Here is a 23,650-nt window from a genome sequence, read left to right as displayed (position 1 = left end):
TCACAAACTTACAAGGATCAGAGCATAAGGGTTATTCAGTCATCATTATATGACCTTCATAATTTGTCTACTGAAGTCCCAGGGGAGTGTGAATGTCTGCGAAGGTTCATGTTCAGGCATCTAAGATTGTCTGTTCCAGACAACACAAGCCCGAAGGAGTCTTATATGACACCAGCCTCTCTGCTCGGAGACCACTGTGCCAGCATTAGTTGGATATTAAACCATGGAAGTTGGCCATATTTATGAACATTACTCCAGGCTAATTGACTAATAACCATTTGTTTGTGACAAGGGAATTGGCCACAAAGTATAAACACAGGCAGTGTAAGATAACGCATACCAGAATAATCAGTTCCAGTTTACTCCCGAATGATATCTGAGATTTCTAAAACAAATCATCAATACCATATGTTTGTTGATTGCCCTTTTAATATCATACACAGGAGGTTCTTTCCTGGATTCTAGCACCTGAAACACCCATCCATGAATGTAATGTCATCAATGTCCACCAATGTTCTGGTCATCATATCTCATGTCATGTCCAGCAGTGTTCTGGTCATCATATTTCATGTCATGTCCATCAGTGTTCTGGTCATATTTCATGTCATGTCCAGCAATGTTCTGGTCATCATATTTCATGTCATGTCCATCAGTGTTCTGGTCATCATATGTCATGTCATGTCCAACAGTGTTCTGGTCATCATTTTTCATGTCATGTAATGTCCAGCAATGTTAAAGTCATCATGTCATGTCATGTCCATCATTGTTCTGGTCATCATATTTCATGTCATGTCCAGCAATGTTCTGGTCATCATATTTCATGTCATGTCAATCAGAGTTCTGGTCATCATATGTCATGTCATGTCAATCAGTGTTCTGGTCATCATTTTTCATGTCATGAAATGTCCAGCAATGTTCTGGTCATCATATGTCATGTCATGTCCATCATTGTTCTGGTCATCATATGTCATGTCATGTCCAGCAATGTTCAAGTCATCATATGTCGTGTCATGTCCATCATTGTTCTGGTCATCATATGTCATGTCATGTCCATCAATGTTCTGGTCATCATATGTCATGTCATGTCCAGCAATGTTCTGGTCATCATATGTCATGTCATGTCCATCAATGTTCTGGTCATCATATGTCATGTCATGTCCAGCAATGTTCTGGTCATCATATGTCATGTCATGTCCAGCAATGTTCTGGTCATCATATGTCATGTCCATCATTGTTCTGGTCATCATATGTCATGACATGTCCAGCAATGTTCAAGTCACCATATGTCATGTCATGTCCATCATTGTTCTGGTCATCATATGTCATGTCATGTCCAGCAATGTTCTGGTCATCATATGTCATGTCATGCCCATCAATGTTCTGGTCATCATATGTCATGTCATGTCCATCATTGTTCTGGTCATCATATGTCATGTCATGTCCATTATTGTTCTGTTCATCATATGTCATGCCATGTCCATCATTGTTCTGGTCATCATATTTCATGTCATGTCCATCAATGTTCTGGTCATCATATGCCATGTCATGTCCATCATTGTTCTGGTCATCATATGTCATGTCATGTCCATCATTGTTCTGGTCATCATATGTCATGTCCATCATTGTTCTGGTCATCATATGTCATGTCCATCAGTGTTCTGGTCATTATTTTTCATGTCATGTAATGTCCAGCAATGTTCTGGTCATCATATGTCATGTCCATCATTGTTCTGGTCATCATATTTCCTGTCATGTCCATCAATGTTCTGGTCATCATATTTCCTGTCATGTCCATCAATGTTCTGGTCATCATATGTCATGTCATGTCCATCAATGTTCTGGTCATCATATGTCATGTCATGTCCATCAATGTTCTGGTCATCATATTTCCTGTCATGTCCATCAATGTTCTGGTCATCATATTTCATGTCATGTCCATCAATGTTCTGGTCATCATATGTCATGTCATGTCCATCAATGTTCTGCCTTGATTATTGTCATCACTGATCTTTTTTATTTGTGATAACTGTTACTGTCAATGTTTATAATTTAAGCAATTCTGGGAGGGATTAAAGTATCACAAAGTCAAGAAGGTTTGTATTTCACGCTATCATCATTTATTCCAGTATGTTACAACCAAGATTTATCAGAGACTTTACAGTATTTGAGCCATTAACACAGATGACTGAAGTTACAGACAGCACATGTACACAAAGCACGGATTTCTACACAATATGACACTGATAACCTAAGGCTGGTACAGTTCATAAGAAATATTGGCCCAAAGACTTGAGTACAAATACAGCCTAAAGGTTGATCAGCCTAAAGTAAGTTGACAAGCAAAGAAATATGGCTTAGGCTTAAAAGAAATTGTTTGTTTCCGGATTTCCCACCTACCCTATTTTCCCCCGACCCCTGACATTTTTATTTTTTATTGCCTTGAGAATTTTTTTTATTTTAATCTATTAAAAGTTGAAAATGAAGTGTATTTGGCTTTAAGCAATACCAGCTTTGCTAATATTGAGTGTATTAATTTCCTGAAGCATTTAGCCTCTAATTTTTGGTGACAGAAAAATATTACTTAAATAAATGGTTAATAAAAAATATTCCTTTTTTTCTAACTAACCTACCCTATTTTGGGGGGCAGGAAACCGGAAACAAACATATAAATTTTTTTAGGCCTTATAACCTTGTTTAAAAAAAAAAAAAAAATCATTTTTCTTTTCATCACATAAAAATGTAGTATAATTGTTATACATTTGTCAATGACAGTTTAAAACTAATTTATGTTCCTTATTGAGAAATATTTGTATGAAATATGCATCCAAGTTTACGTGTTCTATCCCTTTGAACACTAGTTTACACCATAAGAATACAAACTGTTGTTTTACTGTACATAGAAAGTTACTCAATTTGAACATGATATCTGCCTCTTTCAAGAACAATAGACACAAAATTACTGCAATCCTTAACTTTGTAGAAAACTAACATCTCGCATTGCAACAAGAGTGCACATGCATAACTAATACTAAAAACCAAATAGTCTTGGCATGAATGATCTCTGGGAAATTCGTAAACACCCAACAAAGTTATGGAATGACTGATAGAAGAGTCTATGTAATCAACATAAATTCATACCAACTGAATAATGTTTAGACAAACATGTTAACATGAGTCAGAGCACAGGTTTCTGTTACAAAAGGTGTTTTTAAAAGCAAATTAAAATTATAATACATGAACATAGCTAATAATTCCAAATATTGGTGTCAAGCATACATGATTGTACATAGTCGGTCTTGCCTAAGCAAACTAGAGCTTAACATTTCATAAATGTAGTATTTGAAGTTATATTTTGTCTTATGATGGCAGTATTTAAAAAAATAAGTATACATATCAGCATCAACTTGCTATTTTTACATTAATCTTGTTAAATGGAGTGTAATAAAGGGATGCATTTTTTAACTGTAAAAACAGGACTAACCTACACGAGTGGTGGGGTTTAACAGACAGGTGCTGGTATACTGCTTAGTTCTGCAACCAAAACAATGAAGTTATTCACAATTAAAATTTTATAAGTGGATTGACTTCAAGGTCTACAACTTTCCATGCAAACTGTTTAAAATGTAAAAACATCTATTTTGATTCAATGAAAAATGCAAAATGATACCCATAATGGAGTCAAGAAAATTCCCTATGCAACATTCGGACATTATTAAATTGTTTGCGCATTCAGTGCCCTCCAGCTCATATTAATCAACAGTAGGTCCAATATGTCTGCACTTTAATCATAAAAAAGAGGCAAATCACACAAATCTGTGGCATTCTCTGGCTAACGAAAGATAGCTGAGCCGGTTAAAAACATGGGAGAAGTCAGTGGTTAGTAGATGAAAATATAATTTCAGACACTGAATAGGTCAGGTTATAAGCATGTATTAACCAAAACCAAATTATAATGGTTGTATGAAGCAGTCATATTATACCATTTATCTTGGTAAATACATACTATGAACTATTATAAAAAGTATCTTTTTTATGATTTTTTGTTCGTCTCAACATTACTCAGTCAGCTAATGCATACTGGTTTTTCTTATAGACTAACACCAATTGAAACAAAATTTCACAAATATCTCATGAATATAAACAAATAATTTTCAATGACTCTATATACACAACACCACTGTACAGTGAATTAAAACACCTTGAAACCGCAGCCTAACACATTGAGGACATAAAAACACAATATCAACATCAACATCCAGGAATGACATGACATTTGGAACAGTTGTAATGAAAGTATGCCAATAGCAATGAATGATCTATCAGGCATCAGATTTTTTGATGCATAAAAAAGATTTGATTCTTGTTAAAAATGATATAAAATGACACACAATTTTGATACCCAGAGAAAACAGTTTATATTAAAACTCTTGATGATGAGACAGCAATAATAAACAACAAAACCCTTTAATCTCACAGAGTATTCTAACTTCAGTATATCAAAGAAAACTACAGGCAGAACAAATAGATATCAAAAATGGCACTATAGTTGGTTTATAAGTGACATGATCATGTCGAGAGTTTTAACCATCTTACAAACTGTGCAATGATTTTATATGAAACAGAAATATGCAATGAGGAATTTTTGAAAATATATATATGTCAATAGAAAATGAAAACAATATGAAGTTGACAGTTTAAAATGAAAGCATTTATGAATAAATATAGTACATCAGCGTGTCCATCTCATACCTACATGTTGTTTTCATGTAATGGGCAGAGGGTCACATAAATTATGTTTCTTGTCAACATGATGCATATTACAAAGATGTATAGTAACTGTCTGAAGATAACTGAATGAAAATATTGCAACATTCAAATTTCATCAATCTTTTATATTTCATATCTTACTCTTGTCAAAATTTGCTTTATTCATGTGAAAACATTGTTGTATTGTAAAGAATAATTCTTCTGTATTTCATCTTCAAACCCACTGATTTTATGTGTTAAACTGACAAGTTGAAGTTGCATTAGCTTCTGAAAAATACAATCATACATGTTTGTTTCAGGGCATGAAAAACACATCATTTTTATAGGAATTGTGGAAAAATCTACTTTTACTGTACATTATACATTCATCAGTGAAATCAGAGTACAAGTTTCACTCAAACTTTTATTAAATATCTGAAATTTGTATCAAAATGTAAAAAATCTGCATCACATAATATGACCATATGCATACAATATAGTTTTACATTTGATGAAATGTCGGCATCTTCTATCTACATAAAATTACATGGATAACACGGACACAATAAAAAAAACCAATAATAAAATATTTCCGTCAAAATCAACAACTGTTACATACAATAATTATCATCGTTCAAAGCATAATTACACAATTACATTATTTTTGTGATAAGGTTGCGCACAGCTTGCAATCAGTTTCCGTCATCATCCACACCACACATGTTCATGACCATAGCAATAGTTGACATACACCTTCATAACATTCTTACTTCCAACACATGCTATATTACAGAACATAATTTAATACAGGTATATCAACAATTTCAACAATGCATCTTCATAATTTTTTCCATGACTATATACAGATGAACAATGTGCCTTGAGTCATACGTTACTATGACAGCAAAAGCAAAGGAGTGACCCCTTATTTTCAAGAACTGCACCTCTTGAGAAAGGGGCCCAACTCCAGGAATTTTCCATCACAGATGACCAAAGCTACTTTATATGCCCTTTGCTATGCCAGCTTCTATGAAATCAGAATAATAGTTAAATACATGCCATTTAATACTCTTTTATTATATGCATTCAATGTTTCCATCAGTTAAAAATATAGATTTGATAAAATTGAAGAAATACATTTATTTGTCATTGCAAATCCTTTGTAGGCATAAGATAAAAAAGATAATGTTTCATGTTTCAGAGTAAGATTGCAAACATTTCACCTCATGAACACCACAAGTAAATATTTTCCTCTTGGCTACACCATTCATGAATGAAGCCTTTGGTGTTCACTCGGTGAAATATATAGTGAAATACACACTTAAACATACAAGTCTCTTCTATATCTATAGTCTGTTTACTTTGATACAAAGCATTCCTAAAACCTGTAAAGTCCCTGTTGAACAATGTGACTATGAAGCACAGTTATTTATTAAGATTTGGAAACATCATTTACTTTTTTCTATAACGATAAATCATCTCAAAAGGCACATTAAGCATCATGAGTCATCTGCCTTGAAAGTCAGTCTTCTAAAGACAACACAAGGTTTTAGCCCTGTAGATTTTTAATCTACACCTTCGGATAAAGAGAGCATAATGACAATCCACTTTCCATATATGATATAAGCTTCTTCGTGATTCAGATGAAGGTTCCAAAAAAACATCCAATTCACTCAGATGCTTGGAGTCATCATGTGCTTCTGCAACATTGATTTAAATTTAATTCACTTTCATGTTCAGTTTTCCATGATCATGTTGGTTTCATAGAAAGTAATCAGATACCAAGTTCATGTTTTTCTCAGGACATGCAGAGAAATGAAGAATTAGGATGTTTGGGAAATAAGGTGAGTGGATGACTCTTAATAGTCACTATCTGTGTCCCTTCGTGGTCGTTTACGCTGAGGTTGGTCATAGTTATCATCATGGCTTCTAGAATCCTGAAATCATACAATATTTTGATAGTTCATTTTCATCTTGCAAAAAATATAACTATAAGCATACATGTTTTCAGTTACAGAACATCAGGAGTTTAATGGTATCTATTTAATCACTTTTTTACCTATCAAAAAGCAAAAAAGCTCTAAACTGAATATAGTTTTTATATATGAAAATATTGTTATTTCCTTCATTTTTAATCAACACTTCATGTTTTATGTTTTTAGACTCATTTTTACAAACTTGTATTAATACTTAAATTCATAGTTATGTAAACATTTAAGGGACTTAATTTCTTGGCTAAAACCACGAAAAGCCAAATGCTTAAACACTTCTCCCTTTCCAGTGCTGACAAATGTGAATGTTGTACTTTTTTAAAGGCAAAATACAAGTGATCATTTCTGATTATGTGATATTTCAACCAATTTTGAGATGGCATATAACACAATAACTTTTAAGACTCTATACATAGGCTGTTATGCATTCTACATTGTAGTAAATTATTTAAAGGCTTGTTGTCATAGTGAGACATTAGTATGCTAGAATCTTTAGAATAAAGCCGTACATCCGGCTGAATGGAATTTCTGTTACTAGCTACATGTATATTATAGGCATGCATTGACAACAATTCCTCTTGTTAAATTAAGGAAACAGTTAAAGTTAGCAAAAAAATAAAGTTCTGGTTCAGAACATACTTGCATTACAAACATCTAAAGATAAATGCTCATCCAAATTTTCTTTAAACTTATCTCTTTTCATACAAGATATATTTTAATAGAATATAGCAAAATATCAACTAAAAAGGAAATTCTTAAATGATCATTTTAAAGAGGTGTTTCAGTCTCCAAAGTCCTAAATGCAAAGCAACAGTTCAATGTGTAGTCGAGATAATCTTCTTATAATTGATTTTCAAGACTTGCACACAGGCAGTATTCAAAGCATATACACAGCACTGCATGCCTTATTTGGATTTAAATAAATATATTACAGTGTTTTTATACAATCAAAGTTTTTTGTTTTATTTTGAATCATTCAATACATGCATTTCATTTCATTACCTCTTAAAAATATCTTGTGACATTTACACTTGTTTTAAGGACTACTCTTTTTTAAGAACAGAGAGTAGATAAATTATATTTTTACTTCAAATCATTTTCATCATACTTGTTAAAAAAAATAATCATTCTTCCTTAAGTTTTCCCTTTCAAAACAAGGCATGTTAACAGGTTTTGCGCTATCATAGAGAAGAAACAGTATCACGTGAGGGAAGGTGGGGTATTTGGAACAAAAACCTACTTCCGAAGGTGGCCTCGTGTCGTCTTTCTTTCGTTGTCATTGGTCTGTGAGAAAAAAGAAAGAGAGGAAAAAATAAAAAGGTGCAAAAGACCACAATATACCATACAATATACCATACAATATTCATACAGACAATCTCAAAGAAGCAACACTGAAATCAAACATTATCATAAATATAATGTCGTCTGATCCACCCTTATTTTTTTATTTGATTTTTTTACCAATCTCTAATAAAATAATTTTAATCTAGTTTGTGTATTTTTTTGTTCTCATTTATCTTTCAGTATTCAGATACAAGGTAAGTTACCAAAATGTTAGACACTATAACACTGTAACAAAATTTTATGGAAAAGTCCAGAAGATTTAAGAAGTAAAACTAAGGGTGGACAGACAACATGACTCAACTGTTCGGGTAAGATCAGAACTTATGATAATTCAGAGCTCCAGATAAGGTAGGTGCATAAGATACAATATAATTTCAAACCCATTATAAACCCGATGACCACCGACAATTTGTAACCAAAGTGATAATTTCAAACAAAAAACAGCAACACAAAGTATAATTGCTTGATATAATTACTCTTTGAGTATGTATGAATTCATTGAAAACAACTGGAGTAATTATACTCTTTTGACAAAAATCTACAGGTAAAATACTCTGACCTAAAACATTATATGGAGCTCCAATTATTATATTATATATATCTTTTTAATAACACCAGTCTACATCTGTTAATCTGCCCATTTTCCACAACACACCCTCATACCCCAACTACTTGGCCAAGCTTTGGAAGATTTCTAATGAAGGACATAAAAGCTGAAGTTGTTTTTGAAAATATTTGCCCAGATTCATATAATTCTGTATTGCACTTTTAAAATATGAATTAAATGAAACGTAAAAACACTTTGATTTATAACGATAGAAAAGGCAGCCAGAGCTTCTCTCAGCATAATTCAATAGCTAGGCGAGTTTAAACAACCAACTGTGTCAGTGAATATTTTTTGCTCAAACTTTTGGTTATAGGTAAAAGTGGACAGCAATGCCTTTGGCATTCAATTCTTGGCCAACAATACAATGGTTCCCCTAAGAGTAACTTTCATATTGACGATTTGGGCAACAAAACCTTTAATATTCATGGTTTGGGCAACACTACCTTAAATATTCAATATTTGGGCAACAATACCTTTAGTTACATGATTATGGAAGCACTACCTTTAGTATTCATGGTTTGGGCAACAATACCTTTAGTATCAATGATTCGGGCAACAATAACTTTGATCCTCATAATTTGGGCAACACTTCTTAGGTATTCATGGTTTGGGCAACAATATCTTTAGTCAACATGATAGTGGCAACACAAACTAAAGTATTCATGGTTTTGGGCAACAAAACCTTTAGTATTGATGATTTGGGCAACAATGCCTTTGCTCCTTATAATTTGGGCAACAATACCGTAAGTATGCATGATTTGGGCAACAATGACATTGCTCCTTTTAATTTGGGCAACAATACCTTAAAAATTCAAGGTTTGTGCAACAATACCTTAAAAATTCAAGGTTTGTGCAACAATACCTTAAAAATTCATGGTTTGAGCAATAACACATTCAGAAGTCATGGTTTAAGCAATAATACCTAAAGTATTGATGATTTGGACAATACCGTTGGTCTTTTTAATTATGGCAACAATACCACATAACCTTTCGTGTCCATGATTTCGCAAATTACATACGGTGCTCAAAGCTTTGGGCAATTTATAGGCAGCACTACTTTAGCAGAAATTTTGATCAGAAATCATTCCTTAATAAACCTCATGATTTATACAAAAAAAAGGCGTGAGTTAATGTTTTGTATAACCAAATCTAAAATGCCTGAAAACCAAATCACAAAAACTGCTAGTGGCATGATGCTGAAAACAGAAGCCAAATTAAAACAAGTCTGCAAAATATAAGGCGACATTTCCACAGTAAAAACTTTTGACATGCATTTTGACTGTCAATTTATAGAGTTTCTGAAATAATGATTCAATATAATTGAAAGTAATGAACACAAAAAGACAGATTACAACAATAAAGTCACAAATACAAAACAACACAGAACAGAACATTAAAGTCTTCTTTAGTTTTGAACATAAATGATTATGAAATTAAACTTTTCCATTTTTTCAACACCAACACATATGCAGGGTACCTTTTGCAAACTATTTAACACAATATTTAATTATGTTCATAATGAGTTTGTCTATCATAAGAAACTACTATGACATTTTAAAGTCATTACTACATGTTTCCCCCCCGATGATCTCATTAAAAGAAATAGACAAATACGTTACAAAGGAAGAAATTGCAGGCAAAAAATGTGCTTGATAATAAAATGTTAGTAAAAAAGAAGGAAATTACATTCCGGCATGCCACTATGAATTAAAGCTATGCAAAAAAATCTTTAAAAAATCACCACAAGAAAGGGGCATGCCAAATTGATGAATAAGCTTCATAATACAGCAGAGGCATCTATTCTAAAGTACCAAAGAGTTACGCAAAATACGTAAAAAATATATGCAAAAATGGGAAAAAGTGTAAAAAGTGTATAAATGTTAATTGGGACTCACCACAGTTGTTTTATCATGGGGCGGGGCGGATTAAAGCCACTGGGCTTGTCACGCCTACAGAACAAACACATACAAATTGGCGTAACAATTTTCAACCATTTCAGGTTTGTCAGGCATTTATAACGAACACAAACATGTTAATGATACAAACATTAGTCGTGCATTCAGACCTTCATCAAATACAGACATATCAAGGTAACAATTGTATGCAACCTATCTATCAAGCCTTCAATACAAGCACCAGCACAGGGTATATGTTTCTTATTATTAAAGCTACTTAAGTGTATTATCTAACATTCTCAAGCCCCGTCACTTTAGGTAGAAAAAGAACAGTACAAACAGAAGACGAAATAATTTGACTATGCCACAGCCTTATTTGTCAGATATGTTTTGTCTGGATCAGATTCTAGAACAGCCTTTACTCAAAATATTTATAAGTGTGGCATGTACACTAAAACAACAAACTTTCACTGGTGGCACATACACTTGGAGCACAAACTTTCCCACCTTTCAGTCCAATTTTGAAATTGATCAATAAATGTTTATGGCCATTTCAGTCAACAGCTGATATTCATTTCATTTAAATATAATACTATATCAAATGTTTTTTTAACTAGTTTGTCCAGAGATAATAGTCCTAATGAGTATTAGATGCAACTAAATAAACTAGAGCTGTCACAGGAGTGACGAATACCCCCAAATGCCGCCTGGACACAGGAATGGCAAACCATTCCTTTGAAAAGAGGCCATAACTCCAAGGTTACTGCACACTGCATCTTCTTTTATCATGCATGTATTGTTTGTGCGGAAACCGTTTTTCTATTTTCGTAACAGTGCACCAAAACCTTTACTCCACTGGCCCCATTTTCAATCACAAGAATTGTCTTCACAGAGGCTGCCTATACAGCAAGTTTCATCACAATATCTCATGCCCAATTAAAGTTAGGAAGCAGAAACCATTTTTCTATTTTTAGTAACAGTGACCTTGACCTTGGCCCCACCAGCCCCAATATCGAATTTGACCTGTATCTTCTGATGTTACACCTGTGTACCAAAAAATGTTCAAATCTGTCAAGCCTTTCATGAGTTATCGTCCGGAAACCATTTTTCTATTTTTAGTAACAGTGACCTTGACCCCACCAGCCCCAATATCGAACTTGATCTGTATCTTCTGATGTTACACCTGTGTACCAAAAATTGTTCAAATCCGTTTAGCCTTTCACGAGTTATCGTCCGGAAACCATTTTTCTATTTTTAGTAACAGTGACCTTGACCCCACCAGCCCCAATATCGAACTTGATCTGTATCTTCTGATGTTACACCTGTGTACCAAAAATTGTTCAAATCCGTTTAGCCTTTCATGAGTTATCGTCCAGAAACCGTTTTTCATTTTTTTAGTAACAGTGACCTTGCCCTTGACCCCACCAGCCCCAATATCAAACTTGATCTGTATCTTCTGATGTTACACCTGAGTACCAAAAATTGTTAAAATCCGTTTAGCCTTTCATGAGTTATCGTCCGCAAACCGTTTTTCTATTTTTAGTAACAGTGATCTTGACCTTGGCCCCACCAGCCCCAATAACGAACTTGACCTGTATCTTCTGATGTTGCACCTGTGTACCAAAAATTTTTCAAATCTGTCAAGCCTTTCATGAGTCATCGTCCGGAAACCTTTTTTCTATTTTTAGTAACACTTGACCTTGGCCCCACCAGCCCCAATAAAGAACTTGACCTGTATCTTCTGATGTTACACCTGTGTACCAAAATTTTTTCAAATCTGTCTAGCCTTTCATGAGTTAATGTCCGGAAACCATGAAAACCGACAGACCGACCGACCGACAGACCAACCGACAGATTGACCGACCGACCGACAAGCTCACTCTTATATACCCCCTCAAACTTCGTTTGTGGGGGTATAAATAGTTAGAAAGCAAAATGCCAAACATGTGTTCCATTGATCTCAAATTGTAATGTATCAATAACAAGAGCACCGCGGAGTGGGTGCCAACGCTCGTCTGATGAAATTCCAAGTCGAAAAGGGGGGATAACTCAATATTAATTAAAGGCAAAATTATATGACCTGCTATAAACATGCATAGTGTTAATAGGAACACGTGTAGCAAGTTTAATGTGAAAATGTTGAACGGTTTTTGAGTTATGAGGTAAGGTTAAAGTTTTTGGACGACGACGACGACGCAGACGCAGACGCAGACGACGCCGACAACGCCAAGGCTATCACAATAACTCGACTTTTTTTCTTCGAAAAACAGACGAGCTAAAAATGGAAAAGTTCAATTTTCATTGTCAAGTAAGATGGGTTTAAATTTCATTAGGCCACACCAAATTAATGTTTAGTTCCTCGGATTTTTGCCAAAAAAAATTGGAGCGAGCGAGCGGAAAAAAAAAAAAAATTATTTTTTTTTGTCAGTTTTCATAACAAGAGGGCCATGATGGCCCTAAATCGCTCACCTGAGTAAAAGAGTTTAACCTTTGTTATCAATATAGCTTGTTTCTCAAAGAATATTGAACAAGAGCTGTCACAGTATGAGACGAATGCCCCCGAATGTGTCATTGACCTATGAACAAGTACATGAAAAGTTGATCTTGCCTTTACGTGTCAAATTGTAATGGCAAGTTATTATAAATTGCCTCTGAAATACCACCCATACTTGACAGCCTACACTCTTATGTCCTCATATTCAGCATTCCATTGTGAATAAACACTTAGTGTATCTTTCACCTTAGAGGTAGGGACATGGGTCTTGCACACGACATGTCGTCTTGGTATGTCGAAAATATGTGGCTAGGCATTTTAAAATCTGTCCATTCAAGAGAAAGTTACAGCCCGGTTACGACAGCCTAACCTCCATGTACTTATATGCAGCATTCCATTGTGAATAAACACTAAGTGTGACCTTCAACTAAGAGGTAACCGCCCTCAAAAATGGGGCTCGCTGGAGCATTGTACTAAGGTTTTAGATTATTTTAGGAACAGTTTGTTGTTCTTCTTGATACTAGAGCATTGTGTTAACAATAAATTGTGAAATTCACGACATGAAAAAAAGAGTATCAGTGATTTGTAAAGAACAAATTCCTGGATTATTCATTCAAAGAATGGAAATGATGGAAAAACAAATTTGCAGCATATGTTGTTTTCTTTTTTTTTGACTTGGCTGAAAGGTACCGTATTATATCATGTTTAGGACGCTAGCATAGATAGGACACAGGCAAAAAAATAGTTGAAAAAAACGGGGTAAAAACCCTTAATATATAAGATAGGACGCAGTGGAAAAATGTAAAAATCGGAGCCGAAAAATTGAGGTTGGTAAAGTATTTACTAGTGATGTTCCGATGATCGATTATAATCGAAAATCGATTGGTGCGGTCTGAAATCGGCGACAATCGATAGTATTTAGTTATAATCGATTATCGAAAAAAATTTTTTATTAAGTGTTAAGATGTTATCTTTAACAAAATGGCTGATGAAAGCCACAATGAGCAAGGAAATGAACTATTTTTTATACAACAACACTTAATAACTTCAATCATAGACATAAGGTATATGCATATAATGATTAAGAGTTTAATACTCTACATGAATAAAACTACAACTCAGGTACTATCTAGTATTTTAAAAACCGATTGTACTATCGATGATCGGTTCCACTCAAGTAACCGATTATCGATAGTAAAATTGCAACCGATTCCCAACACTAGTATTTACAACATATATTGAAGTAAAAATCAAACAAAAAATTGTATATAAGGCATAATTCGATAACTGTCTTGTGTATTTCGATAATTATCGTCGTATTTCAGTAATTTAGCGTACACAACAATGATTTAAGTCTTGACATTTTGAGAACATTCATGCATATTATAAGAAATATGAAAATAAAAGAGACCAAACAAAATTATTTTAATACATTTGAGAGAAGTCTATGCAAGGGTGCTTCAGACCAAATTTGGTAAATATCCATCAAGAGGTTCACAAGAATAATCGTTTTTTACTCTATTTTTAGCTAAAAGGGGCCAAACAAAACCATTTGAACAAAGTTGAGAGAGGATCATGTAAGGAAGCTACATATCAAGTATGGAGTCATTCTGACCTTTACTTTCAGAGGAAAAGATGTTTAAGTGACAAGACAATGTAAAAACAAATGACCCCTGAGCAAGGCCAATTTGACCCCGGGACAATAATTTGAATACCTTTGGTGTAGGTCCACTAGGTAACACTATATACCAAATATGAAAGCTCTAGGTCTTATATTTTGGAGAAGAGGATTTCTTAAGTTTTATTATATAAGACTATATATATAAAAACAAATAACTTTCAGGGCGGGGCCAATTTTGACCCTGTGGCAATAATTTGAACAACTTTGATAGAGGTCCACAAGATGATGTTGTATACCAAATATCTAAGCTCCTGGCCTTACGGTTCTGGAGAAGAATATTTTTAAAGATTTACTATATAACCCTACGTAAAAACAAGGACCCCCTAGGCGGGGTCAATTTTGACCCTGTGGCAATAATTTGAACAAATCTGGTAGAGGTCCACTAGATGATGCTGTATACCAAATATCTAAGCCCTGGGCCTTACAGTTTCGGAGAAGAACATTTTTAAAGATTTACTATATAACACTATGTAATAAAACTAGTGACCCCTGGGGCGGGGCCATTTTTGACCCCAGGAGAATAATTTGAACAAATATTGTAGAGGACCACTACATGATGACACATACCAATTTTCAAGGTTCTAGGCCTTGTGGTTTTTGAGAAGAAGATTTTTAAAGTTTTCCCTATATAAGTCTATGTAAAACAAGTGACACCCGGGGCGGGGCCATTTTTGACCCCAGGGGGATAGTTTTAACAATTTTGGTAGAGGACCACTAGATGATGCTATATACCAAATATTAAGGCTCTAGGCCTTGTGGTTTTGGAGAAGAAGATTTTTAAAGCTTTTCCTTTCAGTTGCCATGGCAACCAGAGTTCTGCATGGAATTCAATTCTTTGAACAATTTTCAAAGGGGACCACCCAAGGAACATTCCTGTGAAGTTTGGATGAAATTGGCCGGACGGACGCCGGACAAATTGTGATCACAAAAGATCACCTTGTCACTATGTGACAGGTGAGCTAAAAACCGAAGCGAGCGAAGAGCGAAAAATATATTTTTCCTTATATTCAATATAAATAAGAAAGATTGAACTGAACCTCTAATGGACATTGGGAAAATGTCGGAATACATACTATTTATTCATCCGTGTTTAGTACAAACATTATATGGATAAATCTAATTTCTTATATAATTAAAACGTACTTTAATATGACGATCATTCATAATAATAAATAACCCTGCTTTTAGTAAAGTTTGAAACGACTTATATAAATCTACCTGAATCAGTTTAACATAATATGCAACTGTATTTAGACATAACTTAGGATTGATTTTGGATTTGTAAAAAAAAATCACTTACACACTGGCATCATCAAACATCAGACTCCATATAACATAGACTAAATTTTGTTTTTATTATCACAGGAAATGCAATGACATGTGCTTATTAAAACAAAAAGAACAAGGGTATTTTTCAGAGTACTTATTTTGGTTATTTAGATGTTTTTATGCACCAGCCAATTGTATATGCCCCCCCCCCCCCAAGTCCAGAATAGCGGGGACTTTGACTTCCGGTCTCTCAAAACCCGGGTAAAATACCCGACCTGCAGGGACACACTGCTGGTAAAATCCCCGCCAAATGGCCCCGCAATCCTGGAACAAGGGCAAGGGGTGGGCGGGGCAGTGGTTACAATTGACAAGTGCATTACAATCCCGGATTATGTTGCAAATAAAAACAAAATATAAGGTGATAAATTTAGGCTTACTTATGTTGAGGTATATCCAGACCAGTGTTTATATCGCTATTTGTGAAAAGATATTTGTTCAAAACTGTTGCTTTGTCAGAATTTGATCAAAAATGAGCTTGATACATCAATTTGGACCAAATAATGACTCAGATAAGTTGACCTGTGACATCTTCAGCATCGTCGTAACGAGGTATGATGTTGGTCCCTTGTATTATGACTTGAATAAAATGGTACTAAGTTGATCATTCCTATTTCCATTCAAAACGAGTCACTAATTACGCAATATAATCGCTACCAGTCTCAGATACATATGCTTTATTGCATAATGATTGCTTTAAATAATGATCCTTTAGTGCATGAGACGATCAACAATGACTTCAAGCATGCTCAAAACATATTTATTGTCAAAAATAAGATTTAATTTCCAAACTTCGAGCCACATTGTTTATACCGGAAGCGGCCATTTTGATTGAATTTATTGAACCCATGCTAAACCGATCGATATACAGTATAAAAACACTATGCATCGGTAACTTCCCTTTACAAAAACACGAAAACTAGCGTAGAAAAATTAAACTTGATTATTCAAACTCATTCAAACATGATTTATACAGGGGGTCCAACGTGAAATGTGTTCGCCGAATTTTAAGTGAGGGAAATTGTGTGAAGCCGAATAAAATGGCGGCATTGAAAGGAATTTCGGTGTTTCAAGGATGTATTTTCACCTGGTAAGTAAGTTATATCACCTTTCTCGCAATATAAATACGCCTACCCGGAGACCACACGTGTAAGCGTCTCTCGGTTTTTTAACCTATGTTTCTAGAGGCCTTTACAAAAAAGTTATTGAATGTATAAGCTGAACGATTGATTGTTTACAAAGTGAAAATAGACTAGAACTCCGCGAGTCGGATGTGTCGCCTGACGAATTATTTACTGTCGACATTATAGCTGTTAGATTGGCATTTTATTCATTTATAGACAATGATGTTGCCATTTAACTTTCAAGTGTAGGTGGCATTTGAACCCTCAATCAGATATACCTACGGAATAAGTTTCAGGTTGAAACCTCCTATAGTTTACGAGATATGCCACGGACATAACCTAAGCAAGAAAATTAACAAAGGGCAATAACTCTAAAAATATGGCAGCAAGAGTAACGGTTCTTGTGCACTGCACTTGCCCTCAATGAGATCAATCTAGCTATGAAGTTTCAAGTTGATACCTCTTATATCTAGCTATGAAGTTTCAAGTTGATACCTCTTAAATTCTTCAAGATATGCCCCGGACAAAACTTTAAGCATGAAAATTAACAAAGGGCAATAACTTTAAAACTAAGAAAGCAAGAGTTACTGTTATTGTGCACTGCACTTGCCCTCAATGAGATCTGTCTAGCCATGAAGTTTCAAGTTGATACCTCTTATATTCTTCAAGATATGCCCCGGACAAAACTTTAAGCATGAAAATTAACAAAGGGCAATAACTTTAAAACTAAGAAAGCAAGAGTTACTGTTATTGTGCACTGCACTTGCCCTCAATGAGATCTGTCTAGCTATGAAGTTTCAAGTTGATACCTCTTATATTCTTCAAGATATGCCCCGGACAAAACTTTAAGCATGAAAATTAACAAAGGGCAATAATTTTAAAACTATGAAAGCAAGAGTTACTGTTATTGTGCACTGCACTTGCCCTCCATGAGATCTATCTACATATGAGGTTTCAAGTTGATAACTCTTATATTCTACAAGATATGCCCCGGACAACACTTTAAGCATGAAAAATAACAAAGGGCAAAACTCTAAAAATATGGAAGCAAGAGTAACAGTTCTTGTGCACTGCACTTGCCCTCAATTAGATCTATGTACATATGAAGTTTCAAGTTGATACCACTAATAGTTCAGGAGATATACCCCGGACAAGCGAAAATGGGACGCGGACGCCGCCGCCGAAACTGCCGCCGCCACCACAGCAGACAAAAGTAACCCCTATATGTCGTCTTTTCAGGCGACACAAAAATTGCGCGACTTGAAACTGCATTTTCGGCCCAAGTTTACCATTCTTGTACCTGTTTTAGCTATTTGTTATTGAATATTTGCATTATTTATCTTTTCGACCGCTACTGCACTTACATGTGTATTATACGGCATATTTTTTCGTGTTTAAACACCTTTTATGTTGGGGGACGAAGTTTTATACAGATTTTGTGTGAAGCAGAATCAGAATAAGCGTGCTTTAAATCTACATTTTCACAGATTAAACGGTTTGACAGAGGGTTTTCTTGTACATGGCAGTCTTTCCTACATTACTGTCATTGCCTGACTTTGTTTTATCATATAAACAATAATTCTGATTAAAATCTGCATTTATCTGCCCTTCGTAACTCTCTATTCGCTAACGAATATTTTTTTTGCTCAGAAACGGAAAAAAATTAGTTAGGGTCGGCGCATTTTTATAGGTATGGTCGGGTTACCCGAAACAGACATATTTTTTTTTTAGGCCTTACAAATGTTTAGACATGTACATAATGGCAATAACACAGTTAGAACGTACAGGCAAAAAGCAAACAGATCATTTTCCAAAGGAGTGCAAAATCAGGAAAAAAGAAATGATAAAGTAAGCACTGAATAAAACCCCCAGTATTATAGACAGTACTATAAATAAAGTATATGAGAGTGTGATGCAGTGTTTGGGGATATAAGGATACAAATAAAGAGAATGGCATGAACACAAGAAGGCATCAGATTACATGTCAAAAATAGTTGACACTTTTGTAATAAACATCATCGGAAATCCCTCCTAGGTATATATATTAAATATTCCATAATGTGTGTGTGTTATGGCTTTAATGAAGTCGGCAAGAAGATACTTCTACCAGAGCAGTGAACAGAGGCACTTCATAACAACATGTCCTCAGTGTGGTTGACCTTATCTCCCTAGTCACTGTCTTTCTTAATAAGGTTTTGTTAGTTGTTTTTAAAAACATTTGTTTAACAATTCATCATTGGAATGGGGTTATCTTGCCATTCTCAATAATAAACAAGACGCCAATGCGGCATTGCCGCATTAAAGCCAGATTTTTTATTTGCGATGCAATTTCGCAAACCTAGGATTTGAGCTAGTGACCATAATATTTTTAACCAAAAAGACCCATATTTATACTTATCGGAGATATCGTTCATACAAATAACCTATCAACAGAAACTATTCCATTTGTGTGAGGAAAAATAAACATTTTATAAATACATCAGCTTTTCTAATAAGATCTGTCCCAGAGACCTAGTTTTTGACCCTAGATTACACACTTTATCATCTAAGATTTCAAAAAAAAATTACATCGGGAAATTATTTCCTAAGATTTGACCTAGTGACCTAGTTTTTGATTTGAGGTGACCCATATTCCCAAATGTTTAAGACAACATGTAGACAAATATTCCGACCAAGTTTCATAAAGACTTGACAAAAATTGTTGTATTTATGATGTGGAAAGATTTTCCTAAGATTTGACCTAGTGACCTAGAATTTGACCCTGGATGACCAATATATAAAATAAGCAAGATATTATGCAGACTAATATTCTGACCAAGTTTCATCACGATATGAAAAAAAATGTTGAATTTAAGACGTGGAAATATTTTTTCCTAAGATTTGACCTTGTGACCTACATTTTGACCTGGGTTGATCCATATTAAACAAGAGGGCCCTGAAGGCCCTGAATCGCTCAACTGATCTAATAAAGATCATCAACAATAACATTCTGATCAAGTTCCATAAACATATGGTCATAAATGTGGCCTCTAGAGTGTTAAAATACTTTTCCTATTATTTGACCTAGTGACCTAGTTTTTGACCGCACATGACCCAGATTCAAACTTGGCCTAGAGCTAATCAATATAAACATTCTGACTAAGTTTCATGGACATAAAGTCATAAATGTGACCTCTAGAGTGCTAACAAGCTTTTCCTATAATTTGACCTCATGACCTAGATTTTGACTGCACATGACCCAGATTTAAACTTGACTGAGAGATTATTCACATAAACATTCTGACCAACTTTCATAAAAGAAACATTTATAAATGTGACCTCTAGAGTGTTAACAAGCTTTTCCTTAAATTTGACCTGGTGACCTAGTTTTTGACCGCATATGATTCAGTTTCAAAGTTAGCCTAGAGCTAATCAATATAAACATTCTGACTTAGTTTCATGAACATACAGTCATAAATGTCACCTCCAGAGTGGGAACAAGCTTTTCCTATAATTTGACCTAATGACCTAGTTTTTGACCACAATTGACCTAGATTTAAACTTGACTTATAGATTACTAATATAAACATTTTGACCAACTGTCATTAAGATACAGTTATAAATGTGACCTCTCAAGTGTTAACAAGCATTTTCTTAAATTTGACCTGGTGACCTAGTTTTTGACTGCACATGACCCAGATTCGAACTTGGCCTAGAGGTTATTAATATAAACATTCTTACCAAGTTTCATGAACATACAGTCATAAATGTGACCTCTAGAGTGCTAACAAGTTTTTCCTATGATTTGACCTGGTGACATGGTTTTTAATCGCACATGACCCAGATTTCAACTTGACATAAAAATTATTAATATAAACATTCTGACCGACTTTCATGAAGATACAGTCATAAATGAGACCTCTAGAGTGTCAACAAGATTTTCCTTCAATTTGACCTGGTGATCTAGTTTTTGAATGCACATGACCCAGAATCGAACTTGACCTAGAGAGTATTAATATTAACATTCTGACCAAGTTTCCTGAAGATAAAAACATAAATGTGACCTCTATAGTGTTAACAAGCTTTTCCTTTAATTTGACCTGGTGACCTAGTTTTTAACCCCAGATGACCCAATATCAAACTCATCCAAGATTTTATTGAGGGTAACATTCTGACCAAGTTTCATTAAGATAGTGCCCAAATTGTGACCTCTGGAGTGTTAACAGTTAAATTGTTGATGACGGACGATGACGACGGAAGACGGATACAGATTGATCACAATAGCTCACCTTGAGCACTTCGTGCTCAGGTGAGCTAAAAATATGCAAGATATAATGCAGACAAGCATTCTGACCATGTTTCATCAAGATTTGATAAAAATTGTTGAATTTATTACCATGAAATATTTCTTCTAAAGATTTGACCTAGTGACCTAGTTTTTGACCCAAGATGACCCATATTCATTTATATTCAAGATAACATGCCGACAAATAGTCTGACCAAGTTTGATAACCATTGGATAAAAACATAAAATGAAAAGTTTAACCCAGAATTGTTAACGCCTGCCCGCCCGGTTTTCGCCATTCTATAACCCGTAATTTTTGTTGAAAAATCTGGCTAAATATAATGAATTTGAGACAATAACAAGTCATATAGTGTAATCACACTGGAACATGGACAAGATGTTGTTAGACAACAGTACCACAAAGACTGCACCTTGTCTCAGCCAGCAAAACAAGAAGAGAAATACTACCACAAACTACCGAAAATCACAAAATTAACTACTAAATCATACAGCTAAAACAGTTGAACTAAATATACTAAAACTGTGAAAGTGATGGAGGAAATAAAGAAGACAAAAATATTTGAAGGGCTTAGCCGTATAAAAGCACATTTGCAATATTGGGGATATCTTTTGTTTTTACATGTACCTATTCTTTCCAAGTTTAATCCTTATATAATTAATTTATCTGTGCAACGTCACAGTACCAATATGAACTTATTTATGTGTTTGCCAGTTTTAACTGAGAAAACTGGGTGTAGCAAATGTCAGTGTGCATTCAACAGAAGTCCCTAAGCTACGCCCCCTTGATCATTACCCTGAAGACCTGTTATTGGCAAAAAAAAGGTAGGTCTCCAAAAGAGTTATGGGCTTTTACTCCCTACAAAAGAAGAGTGAGATTGTACATACCCATCTGGTATCCTCCCTGTCCGTACCCGGGGGCTGCCTGACCGGGCTGCATCTGCATTCCCCACTGACCCTGCACCGGCATACTCCTGCAAACACAATTACATCACTCAAATGAGCCAGTTTGATTGTAATGTGATAGGATTTGAAAATGCTGAAAGGTTACTAGACAGATCCTCTTCCAATCACAATCTGTGTAACGTATCAGTGAGTACAATCAGCTTCCCTTTCATTTAATTTATATTGGTAAAGAATGCACAAGGCAATCAATAAAACATATTATATACCGAGGCAGCTTAAAGGTTTGTTCACTTAAGGTACAGTCAACACATGCAGCAATATACACTCATTTTACACCCGTGCTGGCACATCTCAATATTATAAGAAGCATATTATACTTTGTACATTACTTCCAATATATATACGGCTTGTAAGACATGTTTGCATGTTGTAATTTGAGCCAGGTGAAAGAAACACACAAGCATAATTACTCCATGTATCTGCCTTAAAGCTGTATCTTTTATAAAACACACCCATACTGATAGCCATATCCTGCTCCGCCGTATCCTCCCTGCACGTTGTAGCTCTGTTGCCCACCGTATCCGGGGTAGTAATTGCCGTATCCCATGTTATAATTGTTGTATCCCATGTTACCACCCATACCATTGCCGTTAAACTGCTGTGGCTGAAATGTCAACTTACTTTATAAATATTCCATGTATTATAAAGCTCACAGATAACCAGTGTATAGATTAATGGACACAATGGTCACAGATAGGTGTATGAAAGGCCACAGATAACCAGTGTATGAATGAAAGGAAACATTGGTCACAGATAGAAGGTGTATGAAAGGCCACAGATAACCAGTGTATGAATGAAAGAAAACATTAGTCACAGATTATAAGTATCTTCCATGGCCGAGAGTGTAAGATAGGTTCATTCCGACCCGAGCGTAGGGTGTTTTGCGGAAACGAGGTTTACAGAGTTTCCGCAAAACACCCTGCGCGAGGGTCGGGATAAACCTATCTTACACAAGCGGCTATGGTAGATGCTTTTTTTTCTCCCACCTCAGTTAAACAAAATTAAGTAAAAATGTATTTTTTTGCTGAAACTCTTTTGTGCTTAGTGAAAATAATTGCGTACGGATATGCAATAATTCGTGGTTGTCATGGATATTCGCGCAGTGATTCAGAGTATGTAAATGGTCTGATCAGCCTTTAATTAGTTCTAAGAAGTGTGAAGCATTATTTCTTGAAAGGTGCGTGAAAACTGTGT

General features: G+C 34.8%; 2 protein-coding genes across 12 annotated transcripts in view; both read right to left on the bottom strand.

The window, feature by feature from the left end:
- Positions 1 to 1,212: 1,212 nt before the first annotated feature.
- On the bottom strand, positions 1,213 to 1,623 carry LOC128210593 (AP2/ERF domain-containing protein PFD0985w-like). The gene has a single exon (XM_052914944.1). It carries the CDS (start codon positions 1,621 to 1,623, stop codon positions 1,213 to 1,215), a length of 411 nt encoding a protein of 136 aa, XP_052770904.1.
- A 471-nt stretch (positions 1,624 to 2,094) lies between these two features.
- Positions 2,095 to 23,650, bottom strand: part of LOC128212358 (nucleolysin TIAR-like) — a 147,481-nt gene continuing 125,925 nt past the window's right edge. For 7 of the 11 annotated variants that reach the window (XM_052917774.1, XM_052917777.1, XM_052917776.1 and 4 more), the window contains 5 exons: positions 22,909 to 23,060; positions 22,379 to 22,464; positions 10,584 to 10,637; positions 7,978 to 8,021; positions 2,095 to 6,683 (listed from right to left, as the gene is read on the bottom strand). In XM_052917774.1, coding sequence (XP_052773734.1) covers positions 10,597 to 10,637; positions 22,379 to 22,464; positions 22,909 to 23,060 — 279 coding nt within the window. In that variant the 3' untranslated portion in view covers positions 2,095 to 6,683; positions 7,978 to 8,021; positions 10,584 to 10,596. The remainder of the gene's footprint in view (positions 6,684 to 7,977; positions 8,022 to 10,583; positions 10,638 to 22,378; positions 22,465 to 22,908; positions 23,061 to 23,650) is intronic. The other 4 variants (XM_052917768.1, XM_052917767.1, XM_052917771.1 and 1 more) reach the window with 4 other exon arrangements.

This window comes from Mya arenaria, chromosome 12, assembly GCF_026914265.1.
Source record: "Mya arenaria isolate MELC-2E11 chromosome 12, ASM2691426v1".
NCBI lineage: Eukaryota > Metazoa > Mollusca > Bivalvia > Myida > Myidae > Mya > Mya arenaria.
The sequence above is the reverse complement of the archived record's forward strand: the minus strand, read 5'-3'. Positions and strand labels throughout refer to the sequence as shown.

Excerpts from the sequence above, each read along its gene's own strand:
- LOC128210593 (XM_052914944.1), bottom strand. The coding sequence starts at position 1,623 with ATGATGGACATGACATATGATGACCAGAACAATGATGGACATGACATG.